At 39.1% G+C, this 25,253-nt stretch overlaps 2 protein-coding genes across 6 annotated transcripts in view; one reads left to right on the top strand and one right to left on the bottom strand.

Annotated features, from left to right (window-relative positions):
- Positions 1-1,097, bottom strand: part of PEX13 (peroxisomal biogenesis factor 13) — a 33,070-nt gene extending 31,973 nt beyond the window's left edge. Inside the window, exon 1 of the mRNA XM_043468643.1 lies at positions 856-1,097. Within this exon, the coding sequence (XP_043324578.1) occupies positions 856-947 (92 nt within the window). The 5' untranslated portion in view covers positions 948-1,097. The remainder of the gene's footprint in view (positions 1-855) is intronic.
- Positions 1,098-1,309: 212 nt separating this feature from the next.
- Positions 1,310-25,253, top strand: part of PUS10 (pseudouridine synthase 10) — a 76,611-nt gene continuing 52,667 nt past the window's right edge. Inside the window, exons 1-4 of one of the 5 annotated variants that reach the window (XM_043468637.1) lie at positions 1,310-1,472; positions 4,546-4,686; positions 7,246-7,509; positions 8,128-8,214. In XM_043468637.1, coding sequence (XP_043324572.1) covers positions 4,561-4,686; positions 7,246-7,509; positions 8,128-8,214 — 477 coding nt within the window. In that variant the 5' untranslated portion in view covers positions 1,310-1,472; positions 4,546-4,560. Of the gene's footprint in view, positions 1,473-1,493; positions 1,572-1,645; positions 1,728-4,545; positions 4,687-5,684; positions 5,918-7,245; positions 7,510-8,127; positions 8,215-25,253 lie in introns of those variants that run through there. The other 4 variants (XM_043468638.1, XM_043468640.1, XM_043468641.1 and 1 more) reach the window with 4 other exon arrangements.

Genomic DNA, 25,253 nt, shown 5'->3' with positions numbered 1-25,253 from the left:
AATCACTTTGCTGGACACCTGAAACACAACACTGTTGTTATATTCCAGTAAAAAATAAAACTATACTCCAATATAAAATTTTTAAATATTAAAAAGAAGTCCAGATCCACCCAACACAAATCACACAGGCTGTGAATGCTCCCCTTTTATTCTATTTTAACCTTTTTTGAGTTGTAGATTCATTTAACACTGATTAAAATCAAACAAAAAACCACAGGCCTTAGAAGAAAAAAAAAATCAGTCGCTCTCTAGCACACAAAGGCCACCCTTAGGCCTCAGTTTTGAACTCCCGCTTCCAAGTTGCTTTCACAAATCTCTATCCCAAACAATGCTGGGTTATGCTGGAAAAGAACGCAGAGTACAGGCTTGAGTTGTAGTTGCGTAAAAGTGACCTTTTGGGCTTTCACCAACTTGGAGAGAGATGGTTAAAGGCTTTAGAGACTTTGCTCCCTAACGAGAGGGGCTGGGCAGATGTCTTTCTCACCTACAACGGACCGAAAGTCTCTTTAAGATGGGGATGGCGGGGGGGGGGGGGGGGGAAGAATCAAGCAGTTCAGTGTCCCTCAAAGAAAAGAGACAGATACCGGCCCTTTTCTTCCGAGCACCCGCACCCACACAGGCGCACAGGAACCCCCTGGAGAACGTCGCTTTCGAGAGCTGCCGAATCAGAACAGCTATCTGACACCGAAACTACCCCTGCACGCCCCGGCTGCACCTCGACCCCCGAAAGAGTGCGGGTGGGAACTGGTGAAGAGGGGGAGGGGATAACTGACCACCAACAACGGCCTCAACCGCCTCCTGCCAAGTCCGCGCTGCGGCCCACAAAACTCGCGGCCTGAAGAATCGCACACTCACTGGAAAGTGGGGCCGGGTCCTGGTCCCGGCCCGGTCCCCGGAATCCGGCGGGTCTCCCAGGGTTTCGGGGGAGGCGGCGGCTGGGACGCCATCTCCGCCTCCTCTCAGCTCCCGCTCTGAACTGGGACTCTCCAGGCCGACACCGGCCGCTAGAACGCCAGGCACAACTTGCAGAGCGCCGAGCCCTCCACCCGGCCCGCCCCTGACGTCAGGATGTGGCTCGTGGTGCTTTGCTGCTTGGGATTACATACAGTCTAGGTCTATACCACTAATCCATGGGAAGAAATGCTCTCTTTTTATTTGTCCTAGAAAGAATTTCCATTCTAAACCGAGGATAAGAGTTCATCGATATTTCCGGCAGCGGCTACAGATTCCCCAGACGTCGGAATCCCACGGAGGCTTCCCTGGGACAAGTCCCGCACCCTCCGGAGTAATGCCCCACGCACTTCTCTCCCCGCGGAGGAGGCAGGGTGTGTTGCGACTGGCCAGGCATCTTGACTGATTTCCTTGCCAACATGCAGAGGAGAGAGAGTTGTCTCAGTCCTCGCGTGAGGCACCTGGTACTTTCGTTCTAAAGCTCTTGTTTCCTCGGGGAACAGAATTGCTAGACGCAATAGGTGCGTTGTCTTTAGTCTTCCCCGTTCTCTCGGAGGGCTGGAAGGGGTTAAATTTCAGGCTCCGGCGTCCTGGGAGAAGGTGAGGCTAGGAGGTCTGAGGTGAGGGGTTGCGGACTGGGTGCCGGAGAGGTGTGGATGGAGGGGATCGTTGCGTTCCTTCGGGAGAGGCTTTGTTAGCAAGGAGGGGTGCGTGGGAAGTTTTTTTGGATCCGAGTGGAGGGGAGAAGAGCTTGCTTGGTTGGCCGAAGACTCGAGGTTAGACCTGGGGATGAACTTTCCAGAAATTAGATTCCACTGCAGAGTGTATCGGTAGCGCGATGAAGTTACGAGCACCTCCTTATTTAAAAAATCCACACCCCACCCCACGAAATGAATGACCCCCTTCTGTATGAAAATGAGTTTTAAAAGATCCCAGGATGTGAGACTCAACCTGGGTATTTTGCCTGCTCCTTTGCCATAAATAGTTTCTATAATCGTTGGAGGTGTGAAGAGAAAATTCATCTTCTCCTCTAGTAAACCAGGGACCGGGCGAGTTGCCGCTGGTTTGTGGAGAGGAAACTCTAGGGATCCTGACACCTGGGAAGAGGTTCTGTTGCAATACGTTCCAGTTCTTTGTGTACACATGTAAACTAAAAGCAAATACCTTGAAGACAACCAACAATGAAATCCTTACAGCACGGGATGTATTTCTCAAGGCTTGCTTTTAAAGATAATAAATCTAATATGCAATAACTGATTTCTCATGTCTTATGAAATCCTAACATTTCAGCGCTGTACATTTGAAACCAAATTTAAGGCACAGCGTTATTTTCTCCCAATAGTGTTAACGTGCTTGGGAAGTCGCTAGATGGTCGCCAGATGAAAATGATCTTGAGAAGTTTCTAAATCCACTAACATAATTACAGAAGAGGGTTTTGTTCTGCTTCTTAAGACCTCTTCAAATTACTCAAGTCGGGAGGTTTCCTAATTCTGAACAGGTTTGATAATTTTTTAGAGCTATGAGATTATGATGTGTCATTTACTGACTTGTGTGATACTTTGACTCTAGTCAACCCACTAGAGGAACAAACATTGTCTTTAAGCCAAAGGAAAGGTAAAACATACATTTTAACAAAGAGGAAAGTCTCCAGCGAAACCTTCAGTACAAAGTGTCCTTTTTAAAGGTCACTCACGGATTTATTTTTTGTTCAGGAGGGTTTATTTGTTTCTCTTTCTAGTTAAAGCTTAATTCTCAATTAAATGAAATCCTTAACCTTAGCTAATGGAAAGGAGGAGAAAAGATAAAGGGGCAAGATAGAAACAGTTTCTCTGTGAGGCCAGTGCATCAGGGATACACTTTAAATGCTGACAATCAGCTTCTTAAAGAATGCCAACCCCTTCTCAGCACCAAACTACTAGATTAAATGGGCTAGGGGAAGAGATTCAGATCTTTTGTAAATAATGGTCACACAGAGCTTCATTTTGTCAAGAGTGTTCTCCACATATTCTTTACTTTCCAAGCTCCAATTTACTTAGGCAACCCTAAATCAATGTTTCCCAGTCTGGGTGTCTGAAAGTTCTCACTGGTGTGTCCAGACAGACCTGATTTCCTTCCCTGCCTCTCCCTCCCAACTGCACATATTTAACTGAATTAGAACCCAGCCACAGGCAATCTGTTGTTTGTAGTCTTGCCTGCTCAACTGATTTTTATGGTGAAGAATTCCAAAGAACTATCTACCTGTCTTCATTATTTTCTGTCAAGGATCTGCTCTTGATAAGTGGCCACAAACATTTAGACACTTGAATTTAGTAGTGGGTTTAAAAGGTTAGAAAACATAAACTGATTCTAAGAGTCACATCTTCATAGAAAGCAGTTGGTAAGAGCTTCACTCTCCCACTAATATTAAGCAAGTTTGTTTGAATTATGACTTTGCACAAATTAAAGGTGCCAGTCTTTTGTCAGTACCTCAGTACCATTACCATGCAATTATAGTTTATAAAATATCACTAGTTCCTCATTTCAAACTAATGTGAGCTGATTCATTAATCAGAAGACCCTGCCCCCAAAAAGAATGATTCCATAATTTAATTTTTATTACCCCTCCTTCCAGGCAACAAGAGCCCATTCTCTATGCAGTATTTACTTCTAAGTGAGTTTTTTCAAATTGAAAAGTAGCAAGTTGTTTAGACAACAATTACTCTGAAATATTTTGCATTTAATTTGTTTTTGTTGGAGTTTTTACTTGTGTAGGAAAGAATAGATTGTTCTCACTTTGTTAATAGTTGGTTGTTTTTTAGTTATTATTTCGTCAAAGTAAAATTGACATTTTTGAATCTACTGATCATTTTATTTTGAATACTTGTCTACTTAACTGTCATTAAGGTCAGTCGAGTATTATGTAACATAGAATGATCTGATTATTTTTTCTAGCAAAAATATAAAATATTTATTTTCGGCTGTATGGGTCTTCATTGCTGCACCTGCTTTTCTCTGGTTGTGGCAAGTGGGGACTACTCTCTTGTGGCACATGGGCTTAGTTGCTTTGCAGCATGGCGAATCTTCCTGGATCAGGAATCGAAACTGTCTCCTGCATTGGCAGGCAGATTATTTACCACTGAACCACCAGGGAAACTGCTAGTAAACTCATTTTTTATTTCTAACAGGAAAGTTGATCGAATTTACTACTCTGTGCTCTCAAACAATACTGAATGGTACAAAATAAAAAGCAAAATTGCAGTCTCTATTCTTGTTTTCATTGTCCTCCCCAGAGACAACCATATTTTATTTGTTTTATTTTTATTTTTTTTGATTGATTTAGTTACGTTGATACACTTATCATAATCTAGAATGTTGAGTCCTCGACAACTAGAAACTTTTACCTGATCCATCTAATAAAGTGCCTTCAAGTTTATGTTTCAATATGGATGTAATGAAAGCAACGTTATTGGAGAGTACCAAATAGTGAGGAACTTTGAATACCAAATATGAACTTTTTATCCTTAAAGAGGCTTATCCTTAAAGGTGACCATATATTTGTCTGTGAAAGTAAAGCACAAAAGATGCTCATTAGTTTTACTTGCTCTTTTGTTCTAGTTGCAGTTACTGAATATGTTTCCTCTGACTGCGGAAAACAAGCGTGTGGCCCAGTTGTTGCTCAGTACTGGTACCTGTCCAAGATGTATCTTCAGATTCTGTGGTGTGGATTTTCACGCACCATACAAACTTCCCTACAAGGTATTTTCTTTCTTTCTGAAGTTAAGAAAGGGTCTCTCTTTTTAAAGTTAGTACCTGTGTATTTGAGTGCAAGTATCTGTTCATAACTCTTCATTAAAAAACTGTAATAAAATAATTAATGATAATTTTAGAATTTCCATTACCATATAAATGTAAGTTCCTTCTTAAGTGATTATATGTTGCATTTAATGTAGTAGGATCTTTGTGGAGCAATTCCCTGGTACATTTAATGTTTGCATAGACCTTTCCTAAAGACTGTCTAGACAGGATATCACAAAATAGTGTTTCTCACCAGATTTTAGTAAAATATAACAGACGGGGTTGGAAGCATTATGAGTTTGGTTGCCTTTTCTTCTTTTTCTGTTTTTTATTTTACCACTTGTATGTACAGATAGGGGTACTTATAACTTTCTAGAAGTAAATGCTTATCATCTATCATCACTTGTGCTATTCATAACAAAAAAGTAATGTTCTGAGGTCTTTGACATTTATGGTAATATACAGAGAGCTTTGACATTTTATAGAATATTTCATATAAGATACATAACATTTTGTGAAATATATTTTACTCTAATAGTGATGTTCATTTCAGAGGCAGATAGTAATTATATATGTATATAAATGTGTACTTATATAAGCAGTACAAATTCACACACATGCATGCCTGCACGCTCAGTTTCCTATAATTAAAAAAAAATTTCCCAGGGACTTCCCTGGCTGTCTAGTGGTTAAGAATCTGTGCTTCCATTTCAAGGGGCATGGGTTCAATCCCTGGTTGGGGAACTAAGATCCCACCTGCTGCACATGGCACAGACAGAAAAAAAATTTCCCAGGAGTTAACAACAGCAGTCATTCCTTCTATGTATTAATCGTTTCTATTATCTTGGAAATTAGTAATTATGTCCAGTATTCATATACATTTTTATATGTCAAGTGCTCATATAATCCTCATAATAACCTATTAGGTAAGTACATACTATGATTGTCTCTATTTTCAGATGACGAAACTGAGGCACAGAGAGGTTAAGCAACCTGCCCAAAGTTACACAGCTATTAAGTGAGCAAGCTAGGATATGAACTGTCTGTCTGAATCCAAAGCCTAGAATTTGGAGCTAGAAGACATGGATTTGAACCCCAGTTCCACCACTTTCCAGCTTCAGTTTTCTCCTCTGTAAATGGAATTGATGATAACATCCACCTCACAGGATTTTAAGGGACAATATCTAATAACGTATGTGAAAACACTTTGAAAACTGAAAATGGTACATATGCTATGAAAACTAATAAATATATCTATATCATTTATATGCATAATAACTACAAAGTAATAAGATTGAGTTTATGTAACTCTCCTCAATTATTTTCAGATACATTGTTTTATACATATGTTGTAAGTTTTGTATAGAGACTTAGTGTTACCAACTAATATATCATTTTATGTAAATAAACATGAAAATATCTGAGGACTTTATTGGGTAAATATACTTATATTTTGGTATTTTCTAATCATGTCATATATGTGCACATACATATTAATATATCTGTACAATGTTTATTGACATTATAGATCTTAGGTAATAATAAACATATTTGTGTGGGCCATAATATACCTGTATGTGTATATATGTATGAGTACATACTTCTCTATTAAAGATTTAATAGGAAAACTAATGTCTTAATAAAATGAATTAAATTTGTTTGAGTGAAAGATTTTTCCCTTTGGAGTCAGTAAATTGTAATGTGAGTGAATTTCAAAGGGATATTTATTCAGCAACTGAATAATATCTGCCTAATTTAGACAAAACAGAAGAAAAGTCCTCTGAATATTTAGATGAGTGGTATGTCTGAAATATGAGAATGTTTGAAAGCAGTGCCACAATTTACATTCCAATACTAAGAGTGACAGAAATTAGGGAAACCAGAATGTAGTAAAGAGCTTTTTTCAATAATTGCCTATTAGTGGTATGTAATTATGATGCCAAATTTCAGCATTGCCAGCATCTGTTTACCTTTGTGTCGTTAATTGCCTTGAAATTATTTTTACTTAGTAGACTTTTAATTTAATTTTTTAGATTTCATATTAAACATTGAACATATGAGATTTTTGTGGTTGTGAGATTATTAAATAACCTAATATGAATGGAAATTCAGTTTGCATTTCTACTTGTTAATAATTAGAATTGAAGTTTTTTATTTTGTTTATTTGTGTTGCTGAAATTAGCAAGTGAATGATCATCAAAACAGAACTACAAATCAAATTAGAAAATTTGTTAATGGAGCTTTTCCATCTCAGATTTAAGAATTTAGCTCCACTGATGTATGAAACCCTTTTGAAAAATTATTCACACACATATTATAGGAGCTAGGTAAATCTCTTCTAAATTCTCCCGAAAGCCAGTGCTGGTTAATAAAACAAATTCGTTGCTCCAGAATTGATGTAAATCAGCATTGTATAAGTCTATGATACATCATAATTTTCATTCCTGTTTTCATGCTTCATCTTATCTTTAAGGATATTGTCAAAGAGTCATTACTTTTTCTTTTTAATTAACTTTTCAGGAGTTGCTCAGTGAACTACAAAAATTTCTGGAAGCTGAAGAAGATGAATTAGTTTCTGAAGTTCCAAACCCACCTCCCAAGAAAATTCGACTCCAAGAACCAGAAGATCGGATTGATGGGATGGATAGTCTGAGTCAAAATGGAGGGAGAAAGCTCTCAGTGACTGAAGATGGAAGCAGTTCTTCCAAGAATTTGAATTTAAATGTATGCAATGTATGCCTAGGAATTCTTCAAGATTTCTGTGAAAAAGAGTTCATTAAAAAGGTACACTGATTTTTTTTATTAATGTGTAATATATAAAGATTTTCAGTTCTAAGGCCTATAGTTCCTGTATCCAAAGGAAGAATGCCATTCATTTTAACTTGTTTCACACAAATGGATCATTGGAATATTTTCTTAATTTTTTTAAAAAAAGAAGTCTACTATTCTCAAATTACCTTTTTATCAACATGTCTGAAAAAAATCAATGACATATGTATCCATGTATTTCTGTTCTGAGTGCTATTCAATTGAACAAAATATGGCAGTTTCCCCTTTGCTGTTTAACATAGCTAAGGAGTTAGAGAAACAGTTCTTTTTGAGACTTCTCAGTGTCTAGAACTTTGTGAAAGGTACATGATTGAAGGTGAGATTGCTTTTTGTCGCCAGGTGTTAAGAGTGCCTATTTGGCTCTATTTTGTTTAAAATCGTTTCTGAATTATCAGGTGACTTAATAGCAAAGTATTTTGACATTCGATAGATTGTTCTGCAGGTGAGTCCTGGCTCTTTTGGCGCCTTGTGACATCAAATATTTGATTTCAGGATTGTTTTGGCAATTCCTAGAAATTTGTGTAACACTTTTTTTATGGAATAAAAAATACTTTCTATGTAATACTTTTTTAGGTGTGCCAAAAGGTTGAGGCCTCTGGGTTTGAATTCACCAACTTGGTATTGTCAGTCTCCTTCCCACCACAGCTATCTGTAAGAGAGGTAAGGTCATTTACATTCATAAAACTATATGTGAGTATGCAATAAAATTCCTAAAAAAATAGGGAAGTATAAATATTCCTTACCATATTATGTTTTCACACTTTGTGTATTTATTGAATGACTGAAAGCATTATATTATAAATGTTTAATAATGTTGAATGAATGAATGAAAAAAGGAATTATTGGTTCAAGTTAATCTATCCCTCACAGGACTGCCATCTTTTTTAAAGGTCCTTATTCAGCAGCAACATTCATTGAGCATTAGCTCTGTGTGAGACATGCTGGTCAGAGAAAGAGATTTAACCAGGACTTCAGAGATCTTTGGGGCTTCCCTGATAGCTCAGTTGGTAAAGAATCTGCCTGCAATGCAGGACACCCCAGTTCAATTCCTGGGTTGGGAAGATCCGCTGGATAAGGGATAGGCTTTTCAAAACTTATTTGTTACTCAACCCAGTTTAAACAAACTATACATCTTCAGAATATTCTTGTATTTTGAACATAAATTTTGTGCATCTCTACTGCCTTATTTCTTCTATGTTGTCAGCTTAGATCTTATAAAACTTGGAACTTGTCTGTATGTAAAATTAACTACTGACCTATGTGACATTCACTGATGCTGGTTATCTCATAATTCATGTTGGAATATACAATTGAGTCAGTTGAAATCATTCACCTTTTTTCCTACTTCTAAAGAAGAAAATTAAGATCACAGATAAATTGATTTAAAAGCAAATAATTTTTCATTTGCCTGGTAGTATTTATTATATTCCTGTTTACAGAAGAACCTAGGAAAGGGATGAGCTCAAATAAAGAATTTTTTAAAAAATCAAACTGTTAAATTTGTATTCACTCTTCCATATTTCTGGCCCTACCAGTTCCTTTCTGGCTAAGCTATAATTTTAGCTTATCATCATTATAGAAGCACTAATTTAAAAGTGTAGGAAGAAAAACTTGCATTTAGTATAATCGCCATCATGTTCACTGAGTTTGGGAGAATATGGAAGGAGGGGTGGAGTACAGTTCCTGTACACGTTTTCCTAGGAACTAGTTGGACTAGTTGGTCTGGTCAGGACAGTTACAGACTAATATTGCTAAAGAGCGGAAAAACAAGTGATGAACTGACAAACACCTGTTAGATAGCAAGTAAAACATGATAAGCAGAATAAATGGAGACCGTATCCAGGGATTCACAGAAGATAACAATATGGAAACTAGTTGGATCTAATACTTAGAGACTCCAAAGCCTTCATAACAGCATACAAAATTTGGATGATAAAGTTGGTTATAAGAGAGAGTAATAAATATCTCTTAGCTATCATGGTGACTTTCTGAAATTGACCTTACCACTTGAATGTAACTATGGAAGGATTTTTGTTGTTGTTGCAAGATTCAGATTTGTTTAAAGGAGAGATGTAATATTGTGATGTGGCAAGAAATTATGTACATGCATTGAGATCTGAGATCCTGAAAGTGGAAGGATGCTGAACACCCAGAGAAGCATGAAAAGAGAAACGGCATCAATGACAGGAGTGGAACTGTGTTACAACACAGTTGTCCCTTGGTCAAGGGCAGAAGTGATGAGTTGCAGACATAAGAGAGTCATGAAAGTATGCAGTAGTATGAGGGACTTTTGGTGTTAAGGCACTTGATGGAAATCACAGTTTAAAGCACATTGTCTTGACAGCTTTTGAATTGGAACAGTTTACTTTCTTAAAGTAGTTGTTCTCAAACTTTAATGTGCATAGGAATCAATTGGAGAGTCCCCTAGGCCCCATCCCCAGGGATTCTGATACAGTAGGTGAGTGGGACGCGTGAATTTGCATTTCTAACAAGCTCCTGGGTGATGTTGGTGCCGCTATAAGGACCACACATTGAGGACCACTGCCCTAAAGGATAATGGGGGAACTAATCTACTCCTAAGTGAACAAATCTTTTAAAATTTGTATTCCTGATAGGATGGGAGAAGTAGGCATAATTAGAATATATACTAGACTTTTGATATGTAGACTTCAAGCAGTTCAGAGGAAGAGGCAGTCATAGAAAAAATGGCATAGGAATCTGGCCTGGAAAATAAAAGGATTGGGAAATTCAGAGAAAGTGCAATTCAGACCTTAGTTAAAGCCAGATTATCCATGTGAGTTCCCTGGCAGTCCAGGGATTAGTACTTGTGCTTTCACTACCATGGCCTGGTTTCAGTTCCCGGTTGGGGAACTAAGATTCTGCAAGCCATGCGGCATGACCAAAAAAAAAAGCAAATTACCCCAACCAATAAAATAAAGTTTAGGGAGAAAATTACATCCTGATGAAGAAGAAATGGAGGCTATCTTCTCTCACTTTCTCTGTGTGTGTGTGTAAACATTTGTATTTATATATTTGTTTGACTTTTTCTTTGATAAGTTTCAAAAGTAGTAAGACTAGCCTAATGAACCCTATGTGTATCATCCAACTCCAACAATTAAATTTTTTTTTAATTTTACCAACCTGATATCAATTTTTAAAAAATATAGAAAAGGTGAAGTCAAATTAAGGCAAATGTAGAAGGAGGCTTAGATCTATAATAACAGCAAAGGGAAAAATGAGTACAGACTTGCAAGAATTGCTAAGGAAGACTTGGGGTACTTAAAGTTATATTTAGATCAACAAAGAGATGAAAAGGGGATAGATCTGCTTTCTGATACTAAAGGTATACTGCTGATGCATGATATAAAGAAAGCAGAACCCTGAAGACCCTATTTTGTTTGTCAAAGAAAGTGAAAGTGAAGTCACTCAGTCATGTCTGACTCTTTGCAACCCCATGGACTGTAGCCTGCCAGGCTCCTCCATCCATGGAAATTTCCAGGCGGGGATACTGGAGTGGGTTGCCATTTCCTTCTCCAAGGAAAATGACCTGCAAATGAAAAGGTTCAAATGGTCACTGCTAAGGGAATGAAAGCTCCACATGGTCAGTTCAGTTCAGTTGCTCAGTTGTATCTGACTTTCTGGAACCCCATGGACTGCAGCATGCCAGGCTTCCCTGTCCATCACCAACTTCCAGAACTTGCGTTTGAGCTTGTCCATCAAGTTGGTGATGCCATCCAACCATCTCATCCTTTGTCATCCATTCTCCTGCCTTCAGTCTTTACCAGCATCAGGGTCTTTTCCAGTGAGTCAGTTCTTTGCATCAAGAGGCCAAAGTATTGGAATTTTAGCTTCAGTATCAGTTCTTCCAGTGAATATTCAGGACTGATTTCCTTTAGGATTGACTGGTTTGATCTCCTTGCAGTCCAAGGGACTCTCAAGAGTCTTCTTCAATACCTCAGTTCAAAGCATCAGTTCTTCGGTGCTCAACTTTCTTTATGGGCCAACTCTCACTCCATACATGACTACTGGGAAACCCATAGCTTTGACCAGATGGACCTTTGTTGGCAAAGTAATATCTCTGCTTTTTAATATGCTGTCTAGGTTGGTCATAGCTTTTCTTCCAAGGGTAAGTGTCTCTTAATTTCATGGCTACAGTCACCATATGCAGTGATTTTGGAGCCCAGGAAAATAGTCTCTCACTGTTTCCATTGATTCGCCATCTATTTGCCATGAAGTGATGGGACTGGATGCCATGATCCTAGTTTTTTGAATGTTGAGTTTTAAGCCAGCTTTTTCACTCTTCTAAAGAGGAGAGCCACTTTCATCAAGAGGCTCTTTAGTTCTTCTTCACTTTCTGCCATAAGGGTGGTGTCATCTGCCTATCTGAGGTTACTGATATTTCTCCCAACAATCTTGGTTCCGACCTGTGCTTCATCAAGCCTGGCATTTCACATGACTCAACCTGCATGTAAGTTAAATAAGCAGGGTGACAATATACAACTTTGATGTACTTCTTTCCCAATTTGGAACCAGTCCGTTGTTCTAAGTCCAGTTCTAACTGTTGCTTCTTGACCTGCATACAGATTTCTCAGGAGGCAGATAAGGTGGTCTGGTATTCCCATCTCTTGAGGAATTTTCCACAGTTTGTGTGATCCACACAGTCAAAGGCTTTGACATCATAGTCAATAAAGCAGAAATAGATGTTTTTCTGGAACTTTCTTGCTTTTTCAATGATCCAGCAGATGTTGGCAGTTTGATCTCTGATTCCTCTGCCTTTTCTAAATCCAGCTTGAACATCTAGAAGTTCGGTTCATGGATGGTTGAAGCCTAAGTTGGAGAATTTTGAGCCATGCTTTGCTAGTGTGTGAGATGAGTGCAGTTGTGCGGTGGTTTGAACATTCTTTGGCATTGCCTTTCCTAGGGATTGGAATGAAAACTGAACTTTTCCAGTCTTGTGGCCACTGCTGAGTTTTCCAAATTTGCTGGCATATTCAGTGCAGCACTTTCACAGCATCATCTTTCAGGATTTGAAATAGCTCCACTAGTTTTGTTCATAGTGATGCTTTCTAAGGCCCATTTGACTTCTCACTCCAGGATGTCTGGCTGTAGGTGAGTGATCACACCATCATGGTTATTTGGGTCATGAAGATCTTTTTTGTATAGTTCTTCTGTGTATTCTTGCCATCTCATCTTAATAACTTCTGCTTCTGTTAGGTTCATACCATTTCTGTCCTTTATTGTGCCCATCTTTGCATGAAGTGTTCCCTTGGTATCTCTAATTTTGTTGAAGAGATCTCTAGTCTTTCCCATTCTGTTGTTTTCTTCTATTTCTTTGCACTGATTACTGAGGAAGTCTTTCTTATCTCTCCTTGCTATTCTTTGGAACTCTGCATTCAGATGGGTATACATTTCCTTTTCTCTTTTGCCTTCACTTCTCGTCTTTTCTCAGCTATTTGTAAGGCCTCCTCAGACAACCATTTTGGCCTTTTTGCATTTCTTTTTCTTGGGGATGGTCTTGATCCCTGCCTCCTGTACAATGTCATGAACCTCTGTCCATAGTTCTTCAGGTACTCTGTCTATCAGATCTAGTCCCTTGAGTCTCTTTGTAACTTCCACTGTATAATCATAAGGGATTTGATTTAGGTAATACCTGAATGGTCTCATGGTTTTTCCCTACTTTCTTCAATTTAAGTATGAATTTTGCAATAAGGAGTACATGATCTGAGCCACAGTCAGCTCCTGGTCTTGTTTTTGCTGACTGTATAGAGCTTCTCCATCTTTGGCTGCAAATAATATAATCAGTCTGATTTTAGTATTGACCATCTGGTGATGTCCATGTATAGAGTTGTTTCTTGTGTTGTTGGAGGAGGATGTTTGCTATGACCAGTGTAGTATGTTCCCTTGGAAAAACTCTGTTAGACTTTGCCCTACTTCATTTTGGTACTCCAAGGCCAAACTTGCCTGTTACTCCAGGTGTTTCTTGATTTCCCGCTTTTGCATTCCAGTCCCCCGTGATGAAAAGGACATCTTTTTTAGGTGTTAGTTCTAGAAGGTCTTGTAGGTCATCATAGAACTATTTAACTTGAGCTTCTTTGGCATTATTGGTTGAGACATAGACTTGGATTACTGTGATATTGAATGGTTTGCCTTGGAAACGAACAGAGGTCATTCTGTCATTTTTGAGATTGCACCAAAGTACTGCATTTCAGACTCTTTTGCTGACTATGATGGCTACTTCATTTCTTCTAAGGGATTCTTGCCCACAGTAGTAGATATAATGGTCATCTGAATTAAATTCACCCATTCCAGTCCATTTTAGTTCAGTGATTTCTAAAAAGTCAACATTCACTCTTGCCATCTCCTGTTTGACTACTTCCAATTTGCCTTGATTCATGGGCCTAACATTCCAGGTTCCTATGCAATATTGTTTTTTATAGTATTGGATTTTATTTCCATCACCAGTCACATCTACAACTGGGCATTGTTTTCACTTTGGCTCTGCCTCTTCATTACTTCTGCAGTTATTTCTCCACTCTTCTACAGTAGCATATTGAACACCTAGAGTTTATCTTTCAGTGTCTTATCTTTTTGCCTTTTCATACTGTTTTGGGGGTTCTCATGGCAAGAATACTGAAATGGTTTGCCATTCCCTTCTCCAGTGGACCACGTTTTGTCAGACCTCTCTACCACGACCCATCCGTCTTGGTTGGCCCTACAGGGCATGTCTCATAGTTTCATTGAGTTGGATAAGGCTGTGGTCCATGTGATCAGTTTCTCTCTTCCCTCTGATAGATAAGGATAAGAGATTTACGGAAGCTTCCTGATGAGAGAGACTGACTGTGGGGGAAACTGGGCAGGGCCATGCTCAGTAAATCTTAATCCAGTTTTCTGTTGATGCGTGGAGCTGTGTTCCCTTCCTGTTGATTTGGCCCAGGCCAAACTATGGTAGGGCTTCCCTGGTGGCTCAGAGGTTAAAGCGTCTGCCCGCAATGCGGGAGACCTGGGTTCGATCCCTGGGTCGGGAAGATCCCCTGGAGAAGGAAATGGTAACCCACTCCAGTATTCTTGTCTGGAGAATCCCATGGATGGAGGAGCCTCGTGGGCGACAGTCCATGCGGTCACAAAGAGTCGGACATGACTGAGTGACTTAACTTAAACTATGACAGCTGTGAGGATTATAATGGTGGTCTCCTTCAAAAGGACTTGTGCATGCACTGTTGTTTTCAGTGCCCCTGACCCCGTAGCAGGCCACTGTCGACCCACACCTCTGCCAGAGACTCCTGGACACTCACAGGCAAGTCTCTTGTGGGGACTCTGCTCATTTCTCCTGGCTCCTGGTATACACAAAGTTTTGTCTGTGCCCTCCAAGAGTCTGTTTCCCCAGTCCCCAGTCCAGATTGTTAAGCATTTCCAAATGGGTTCAGGTGTTCAGATCTGGATGAATTACATTCCAGAATAGATTGAAAAGAAACTTGCCGCCTCCATGATCATTGAGAGGTTTTAAAAGCAGATTTTCCAAACGTCTAGAGACAGATGAGGGCAGTTGTAACTTTCCAAAGCAGAGGAAAGTTGGTTTTGTTACCTACCAACTAGTGACCTTGAATCTAAAAGCCTGGCAAGATTCTAGATCAGAAACTAAAGAGTCAATTGTGGACAGTGAGGATAAGGAAAACTTAGTTGAACAAATTCATTAGAGTCGAATTACGTCTGTATTATTTCTTGCATTTACAGTCTAGTAGGACTGGTTCGTCTGAGCGTGCTCAGTCGTGTCCGACTCCTTACAACCCCCTGGACTGTAGCCTGCCAGGCTCCTCTGTCCATGGGATTTCCCAGACAGGAGTATTGGAGTGGGTTGCCATTCCCTTCTCCAGGGGATCTTCCTGACCCAGGACTGGTAGAACAGGGAAATGCAGCAGCACCTGTATGACTGGGACTCAGCTAGTCGTTTGATCAGGTTTCTTTCCCATGGTAACTTCCTAAAAAGTGGCAGGAAATGTGACCAGGATGTGAAAACAGTTGGGTGGATTTTGGTCATGCCCAGAAGGAGCTGATTAACGACTGGTATCAGACTGGATGATGTTTTTCCAAAGGTGCTCTGTAGATCAACCACTTGAAACTCACTTTAGGAAAGATGTCGAAAACATTGTAGGCCTTGTCTCAGACCTCCTAAATCGTAATCTCTAGAGAGAGGTCAGAGAAGCCTCTCCACAAGTTAGGTACATATTAGAATTCAAGAATCACCAAACTTCAGGGAGATTTCTGGTGTGCTGCAAGACTCTTTTCATACCTTGTCCTGTTCATGATTTCTATCAGTGATGATGGAACATGTGATCGTGAGGAACACTTACTATAGTTGTGCATGACAGAGACTTGCGAGTATAACAGACAGGTTAACTATTAGAATTGAGGTCCAAAAAGATCTCAAGAATAGGGAAAATCTAACAAGATAAAATTTAATAGAATTAAACATATGTTTTTATACTTGTGTTTATAAAAACAACTGCCAAGTAAAGGATGAGGCAGGAGTAGCTTCAGAGCTCTGTTTATAGCAAAGCTTAAGGGTTTTAGTTAGTAGCCCAATGTGAATTATGGATGTGATTAGATAAGCTCTTTGGATTTCAGTCCAGATATTAGAAGTATAGCAAGGAGAAATAAGAAGGACTTCTTAAATGAAAAATGGAAAGAAATAGACGGAAACAACAGAATGGGAAAGATTAGAAATTTCTTTAAGAAAATTAGAGTTATTAAGGGAAGATTTCATACAAGGATGGGCGTGATAAAGGACAGAAAATGGTAAGGACCTAACAGAAGCAGAAGGGATTAAGAAAAGGTGGCAGGAATATACAAAAGACCTCTACAAAAAAAGGTCTTAATGACCCAGATAATTGTGATGGTGTGGTCACTTACATAGAGCCAGACATCCTGGAGTGTGAAGTCAAGTGGGCCTTAAGAAGCATTACTACTAACAAATCTACAGAATTCCAGTTGAGCTATTTCAAAACCTAAAAGGTGATGCTGTTAAAGTGCTGTACACAATATGTCAGCAAATTTGGAAAACTCAGCAGTGGCCACAGAACTAGAAAAGGTCAGTTTTCATTTTAATTGTAAAGAAGGGCAGTGCCAAAGAATGTTCAAACTACTGCACAATTGCACTCATTTCACATGCTATCAATGTTATGCTCAAATTCCTTCAAGCCAGACTTCAATAGTACGTGAACTGAGAACTTCCAGATGTACGGCTGATTTAGAAAAGGTAGAGGAACCAAAATCAAATTGCCAACATTCACTGGATCATGGAGTAAGGGAATTCCAGAAAAACATCTACTTCTTCATTGACTATGCTAAAGCCTTTGACTGTGTGGACCACAACAAACTGTGGAAAACTCTTAAAGAGAAGGGAATACCAGACCACCTTACCTGTCTCCTGAGCAATCTATATGTGGGTCAAGAAGCAACAGAACTGGATATGTAACAACTGACTTATTCCAAATTGGGAAAGGAGTATGGCATGGTTGTATATTGTCATGTTAACTTATATGCAGAGTACATCATGGGAGATGCTGAACTGTTTGAATCATAAGAAGAATCAAGATTGCCAGGAGAAATAGCAACAACCTCAGATATGCAGATGATACCACTCTAATGGTAGAAAGTGAAGAGGAAACTAAAGAGCCTCTTGATGAAAGTGAAAGAGGAGAGTGAAAAAGCTGGGTTGAAACTCAGCATTCAAAAAACTAAGATCATGGCATCTGGTCCCATCAATTCATGGCAAATAGAAGGGGAAAAAGTGGAAATAGTGACAGACTTTATTTTTGGGGGCTCGAAAATCACTGCAAATGGTGACTTCAGCCATAAAATTAAAAGATGCTTGCTCCTTGGAAGGAAAGCTATGATACACCTCGACAGTATATTAAAAAGCAGAGTTATTACTTTGCCAAAGAAGGAGAGTATGGTCAAAGCTGTGGTTTTTTTCCAGTAATGGATGTGAGAGTTGAACCATAAAGAAGACTGAGTGCTGAAGAACCGGTGCTTTTTAATGGTAGTGTTGGAGAAGACTCTTGAGAGTCCCTTGGACTGCAAGGCGAACAAACCAGTCAATCCTAAAGGAAATCAGTCCTGAATATTCATTGGAAAGATTTGCTAAAGCTGAAGCTCTAATACTTTGGTCACCTGTTGAGAAGAGCTGACTCACTGGAAAAGACCTTGATGCTGGGGAAGACTGAGGGAAAAAGGAGAAGGGGGCAGCAGAGGATGACATGGTTAGATAGCATCATTGACTCAATGTATGTGGATTTGAGCAAACTCTGGGAGATAGTGGAGAACAGAGGAGCCTGGCAGTCTATAGTCCATGGGGTCGACAAGAGTTGGGCATGACTTAGTGACTGAACAACAACAATCTGAAAAGGTTAAAACAACAGTCCTTTTTCCACTCAGTGCTGGTCATTCCTGGAGTCCTGCATTCAGATGGAATGTTCTACTTTATGAGGAACAAATACAGATGGGAATGCATTTTGTAGTAGTCCATGAACTAATCCCCCAAACTTGTGAATATGTATCCATACCTTAAAAGAAGGGACTTGGCAGATGTCATTAAGATTAAGGATGCAGAGATAACAGAGATTATCCTTAATTATCTAGTTGTGTATGTGTGCTCATTCAGTTGTGTCCAACTCCTTGCCACCCTTTGGACTATAGCCTGCCAGGCTCCTCTGCCCGTGGTATTATCCAGGCAAGAATGCTGGAATGAGTTGCCATTTCCTCCTCTGGAGGATATTCGCAACCCAGGGATCGAACCACAGTCTCCTGTATTGGCAGACAGGTTCTTTACTGCTGAGCCATCCAGGAGTTGTCTAACTGGGCTCAAACTAATCATGTGAGTCCTTAAAAGTATCCTTCCTGGCTGAGATGGTGGTAAGAGGAAAAGGTGATTGTGGGAGAATGGTCAGAGAGATGCAATGTTGCTCCCTTTAAAGATAGTGAGAGGGAGTCATGAGCCAAAGAAAATGAGTGGTATCTACAAGTTAGAAAAGGAAAGAAAACAGGTCCTCCTAGCTTAGAGCCTCCAGAAAAGCATGTGGCCCTGTTGACACAGTGAGACCAGTGTCAGGCTTCTGACCTAAAGAATATTAAGATACTGACTGTATGTTTTAAATCACGAAATTTGCAGAAATTTGTTATAATAGCAGCAGTGGAAACAAACACACATTTAGATGAGTGTATTTGAAATGGTGGAGACATCTGACTCCTGGTCACAGGAGCTGCTGCTAAAGGAACTTGCGTTACTTAGTTTGGAGAATAGACGATTTAGGGGGATGAATTTGCTCTGTTTAAGTATTTGAGGGGTTTTCTCCTGGAGAGAGAGAGTAATTTTCAGCCCTAAGTGGGATTATCCTGTTTTCAGGTCTGGTGAGTTTTCTGTCACCAGAATGTGTAAACCAACGCTGGGCAGCTACTTGGCAGAGATGTGCACCATATCGTTGGTTAGACTAGAGACTTTGTTCAGCCTTTTTAAACTATATAAGGTCCTATATAGTTTTTAGAAAAATATAGTAATTTTTAAGTGTTAGCTTATGTTAGTGATTGATTCCTCTAAACGTCTCCACCACATTTAATTACTGCCACAATAAAATTACTATAGAATGAATAACCTGGACTTATGCTAATGTTAGATTAAACTTGAATTATAGGAAAAGAGCATTCCAATTAAGTCCTTTTAAAAGTAAACACTTGGTTCTGGCGAGACCACGGCTGGGAGCCAGGCGCAGCAAGGAGTGGGCTGAGGGGCGGCGGCGGTCTGGGAGCCGGGGAAGTTTGGGCCACCTCTGGCGGCGGTGCTGCGCTCCGGAGCCAGGCTGAAGCCCGGAGAACCAGGGGGCAGGCGGACACCCTTACGGACGCCCTCGGGCCGCTGCCACCGTTTCGCATCCTCTTCCCTGGAAAAGTTTAAGCTTTAAACATGTCATCCATCAAGCACCTAGTTTATGCAGTTATTCGTTTCTTACGGGAACAAAGTCAGATGGATGCTTATACCTCAGATGAGCAAGAAAGTTTGGAAGGCTGGCCCTCACTGCCATGAATAAATTTCAAGAAGCAGTTACAAGTTATCAGAAGGCATTAGATCTTGACCCTGAAAATGATTCCTATAAATCAAATCTGAAAATAGCAGAACAGAAGTTAAGAGAGGGATCTAGTCCTACAGGAACTGGACTGAGCTTTGACATGGCTAGCTTAATAAATAATCCAGCCTTCATTAGTATGGCAGCAAGTTTAATGCAGAATCCTCAAGTACAACAGCTAATGTCAGGAATGATGACAAATGCTATTGGGGGGCCTGCTGCTGGTGTTGGGGGCCTAACTGACCTGTCTAGCCTCATCCAAGCGGGACAGCAGTTTGCTCAGCAGATACAGCAACAGAATCCTGAACTCATAGAGCAACTTAGAAATCACATCCGGAGCAGGTCATTCAGCAGCAGCGCTGAAGAACACTCCTGACCTGACCAGGGCCCCTCACCCAGAATGCAGTTGGTGATGGCTCTCAAGTGTCTGCTGTAGACAGTGGCCAAAACAAAAACAAATCTAAAACATAATCTGTCTAGACAATAGGTGTATCACAAACAGATAACATAACATGACTATGTTATGTTGACTTGACCATAACATGATTCCTTTGTAAGCAGGTGATCAGTAGCCTTTGTTAAGTGCCAGTTATAGCACTTAACTGGACACGGTTCCATTTTCACATCTTCATTGTATTTGTATACTAGACTTAATAGCAGAGTATATTTATTGAACAGTAGGGCTGTTTACTGGTGAGTTCTCTAGCACCAAATTCCCATAAGCAAACTTTTTGAAAGGGGAGATAACTAAGAGGAAAGGATTCTCATGCTGATTTAGGAGAAATATACTTGCCACTGAGTAGCGTCTTTGGAGAAGAAATTCGTTCCTGGGTTTAGCTTTGATAGTGCTATCAGTAGTGAAGATATGACAGGGGCCAGTACTGTCTTTAATGCTGCTTATTTTGTTGGGTGACAAAATCTTAAGAGCTGGTGGAAAGCAGTATTCGGTGTTGTTTAGAAAAGGAAAAAATAGATGCTGTGAATGTATAGAAAGTGAATGTAGGGTGCTCAGGTTCTTTGCATAGTTCTTAACTAATCTTGCCTACAGTTTGGTATAGATAACATTAGCATGGCCACTTATGCTAAGTACATAATAAAATACATTTAGAAATCCTTAATAATATTGGTTAGGTCAGTTGTATAACTATTCAATTCCACTAGCACAATTTATGTAGTGACCTTACCATGGAAACTTTCAAATATATGTACATTTAAATAAGCCAATAGCTTGGCCCTTAAGGATTTCCTAAGTGGCATTTAATTATGTGCCTGCAGACACTGATTTTTTAAACTTGTAATTATTTGATGGGTTACAAAAAGTATCTGTCATTAACACTTCTTGTTCATGTTCATCCTCTGCTATAATTTGGCTTGGCATGTCACTTTTATGCTTCTTCTTAATTTGATGCAGCTTAAACATAACAGGGGACTTGAAATATTGTACTGAAATTAGAATACATATTAGTTAGTGAAGAGAAGTGGCATTAAGTATTGGAATGTCTTTAACTAGAGTGATGGATGAAACTGTTCTAATTCCAGTTGAAATTTCTTTGGTTTGTTAGTTATACAATTGGTGGACACATAATGAATTTCACAAATGTTGTGAAAGAAAACTAAAACAGTAATACAAAATTAAATCAGTAATACTGAAGACTGATTTAATTTTGTATTACTATAACTCTTCATCTCAAAAGGCTAATTACTTGGTATCTTAAAATTTAAAAACCTACTTTCCCTTCTTTCCCTTTGTTGGATTAGAACAGTTCGATAATTTTACTAATCAGCTTGGAATTCATTAAAAAATCCAGATTCAGGGGCATACTTTTCAACTTTATCAGGTCCTATAATGAGGTCTGGGAATCACCGTTCCACACAGCACACCAAGTGGTTCTGATCTAGGTCCCAAGGGCTCTAATTTGAAAGCAACACTAGGTTAGAGATGTCTCCTCTTTTAGGTCAGCAAATATCTAAAATGCCTGGGCTCAGGATACAAGGAAGAGCTACATGAACCTACAGTTCTTTTCCAGGGAAAATTAGGACTTCAGCCTTCTGAATTGTCTCCTATATTGCACTTAAATGAACTTGGGTGGTGATCTAGTGGTTAAGACACCATACTTGCAATGCAGAGGATGCTGGTTCAATCCCTAGTCAGGGAACTAAGATTCTGCCAGCCTATGGTGTGGGAAGAAAAAAAAAAAAGTCAATTCTTGCTGGTGTTGCATAAGAAAAGGTTCCTAGCATAATTATCTTGAATGCATTACAGATGCTTTCAAATTGATAAAACTGGTAAGCCTCTGAGTAGGAAAATAAAGAGAATATGAATCAACAGTAAGAGAAGTGAAAGAAGGGATATCACTGCAGACCATGTAGACAATTAGATAATTAGAAAATACTATGATCAACTGTAGGTCTATACCCATGAAACAGGCAAATTCTTTAAAGATACAAACTACCATAACTCACTGGAGAAATAAGGTACCTCTGGAAAACCACAGGCCCAGACAATTTCAATGGTGAATTCTACCAAACACTTAATATTAAATCTACACAATCTCTTCCAGGAGAAGAGGAAACACTTCCCAACTTCATTTTATTTTGCCAACTTTGATACCAAAATCAGACATTATAAGCAAAAATACTTACAATGTCTTTACTAATATCTGTAGGTAAAGTAGCCATTCTTTTTACATGAAGGAATGTGAATTGGTTGTATTTCTTCCATTTCATTTTTCTAGTTTGTTTCTTTTCTAATGTATCTCCCATAACACATCTAGGTAATGAATCCACTTACCTGGATTTCCATTCTATTCAAGCCACTTTTGCTTTTTAAGTACTTTCATCACTTGGAAATTACTTCATTGCATGCTATTTCAAGAAGGTTTTGTGTAGCTGTATTGTGTTAGCTACTCTTAAAATTATAAAGAATGCTCCAAAAGTTATTTTGCTTGTCTGAAACAAGAGGGCATTAAAGTAAATCTTTATATACACTCTAAAAAAATAAAAAATAAAAGTAAACACTTAAAGTAACTACTTTAATGTAAAAGTCCTGGTTAGGTTTGTCTTTCTCAGTCTAGTCCAGTAGGGGGCAATATGGTACTATCATTTTGGCATACTGGCCCCACCAGAGGAGCGGCATGTGGGAAACAGTTGTTTGCTATTGACTTTGCTTTGTTTTTCATTTTTATTGGTGTAGAGTTGATTTACAATATTGTGTTAGTTGCTGCTGCACAGCCAAGTGAGTCAGTTATACATACTGCACTATTTTTTAGATGCTTTTCTCACATAGGTCATTACAGAGTATTGAGTAGAGTTCACTGTGCTATGCTATACAGTACGTCCTTATTACTGTTGACTTTGAATGGATTTAGTGTCCCTTAAATGTTACTTTGGTTGTATGAAACAGTTACTTCTCTATATGCAACTTGATATAGTTTGGATTTTATTTGTCAAATCAAAACCTTTTCCCTTCCCTTTCATTGGTTATACTTTGTAATAGCCCAGGCTTTGCACTAAGTACTATAAATTACACATAGCCCTGGAAAATAGCCAAAATTAAAAGCAGTACAAAATTTTTTTTTTCCTTAAATTCTGACAAATGGGTATGCAAAAGACTTTGAATTTTAAATCTGTGGGTTTAAAAGTAACACCACAGATTAACCGGTTTGGGATGTTATCTCATTAAGAATCTAAAGAAATCTATGACTTACTTGTCCTAAAAATACACATATTAAAAAATTTGGGTGTATTTATAGGGACTTCTTAAACTCCCAATCATTAACCTAGGATCTTTCTTAACTGGACACTCCAGTCATTTTACCCTCTATAATTGACTCATGTGCTTACATTGTCTAAAGGACAGTGGTTTTTCTAATTATGTTTAGCTCATAGAACAGAATTTGATGATATCTCTTTGACTCCAGGTACAGAGAGATACACTTTCAAGTTCATGTTGTATGTACAGGCCTAAGCTGGCTCTCTCCATTCATCAACCCAACTCTCTAATTTAACATGCATATTTTCTACTTTTTGTTCATTTTCCATGACTTCTCAACTTTTATTTGTATGACAGACACCCTGCCTAAGTCACTTTTTGTTCTTTCTTACCCACCATTTAGTATAACACCAATTTAAGGTTCACTTCAATTGACAAATTTTCTAGATTTACTAAGGAGTTTCCAGAATTTGTAGCTTTATTTTATGGTTAGAATAGTTAGGTAGGACGTGCTGCAATCTCTATATGGTCCATTTATCCATGCAATGCATTTTTACAAGGTTGCTGATTGAGGCACTGAAAAACATGCAAAATTATAGCAATCACTGTCTCTGCCTCTTAAAGATTTTTCAGTACTCTTTATGGATGGTTTGGGGGGAAGTAACCTTGCTAATGTTTTGCATACATAGGCTGCAGCATTTTAAGCCATTCAGAGGACAGGCAGCAACTGAAACCCATCTTCCTTATAAAAGGTAACCCCAATAGCATGCCTCTGTGAGTACATCAGTATATGAAAGTCTGGTCATGCCACCACCCCAGGTGTAAATGCATTAAAATCTCTAGTGGAGAATCGCTAACAGAGAGCCAGCAGTTCCCAACTTTTCAATCTGAAAATTTAATAGATCCCCAGTCTGTGAATTGGAAAGAGGGTATGTTTGGGTGATTGGGATTACCTCACTAATCATCTCATCTCATGTGAAGAGGGAAAAACCAAAGCTTGCCCAGTGTGTCACATTTATTGGAATTTGGGTGTGTCTCCCTGATTCATGCTCTTTTTTTGTTTTTAATCTATGCTGTCTCTCCATCTTTTATATTTAGGTGTGTTTTATTTACTTAACTACCTTGGCTCTATGAGCATTGCCTTTTCCTAACTACTGTCCTTGTTAAATCATGCACTCGAAAAAGGTCAGGGGACACAAGAATGATATAATCCAGGCAGAGGTGTTACACTGGGGGCCATGGGACTGCACGTGGGAGCAGCTTTAGGATTCTGTTACTTGATCTACAAGTGGGACGTGTGTTCCCAGGGAGAAAGGATGAGTGACATGTGGTTAGTCAAGATTTGTACAGAACCGAAGTTCTGGTTAGGGTGAGCAGTCAGGAGTCTAGCTGTCAGGGAGTAAGAGTAGGTATTGAATGGTTTAATAACTCCCAGTTGGAGGGTAAGGTGCAGGGAGGCCAACAAATAAAGCAAAAACCCTTTCCTAAGGTCACTGAGGCTTGTAGCAAGGAAGAACAAATTACATTCCCTGGAATGAGATGGCACGGTGAAATAGAACTAGGAGCAAGGCTAATTCTAAAAACCGCCACAAAGATAGAATGCATGTTGGATTCAGGAATGCCATTGGCAGAGTATTCAGATGTATGTTTAAATACTTGAAGATGCATGTGGTTACTTCCAAGCTTTGCTTTTTTCTTGGCCTGACCCAGCTAAGCACTGGTAGAGGAGGCAATGGGAAAGAAAAGGTTGCTGTGGCCAATCCACCAGTGTGGGTGGTCTAGAGGGAGCGGAGGGTGTTAAGAGCATGAGGCAGCCTTGAAATTTTGAAATTTATTGTTCTAATTTGTATGGTTTTATTCTCATGAATTGT

This window comes from Cervus canadensis, chromosome 5 (genome assembly GCF_019320065.1).
Source record: "Cervus canadensis isolate Bull #8, Minnesota chromosome 5, ASM1932006v1, whole genome shotgun sequence".
Lineage (NCBI taxonomy): Eukaryota > Metazoa > Chordata > Mammalia > Artiodactyla > Cervidae > Cervus > Cervus canadensis.
Note: the sequence above shows the minus strand (reverse complement) of the source record. Positions and strands in the feature narration are given on the sequence as shown.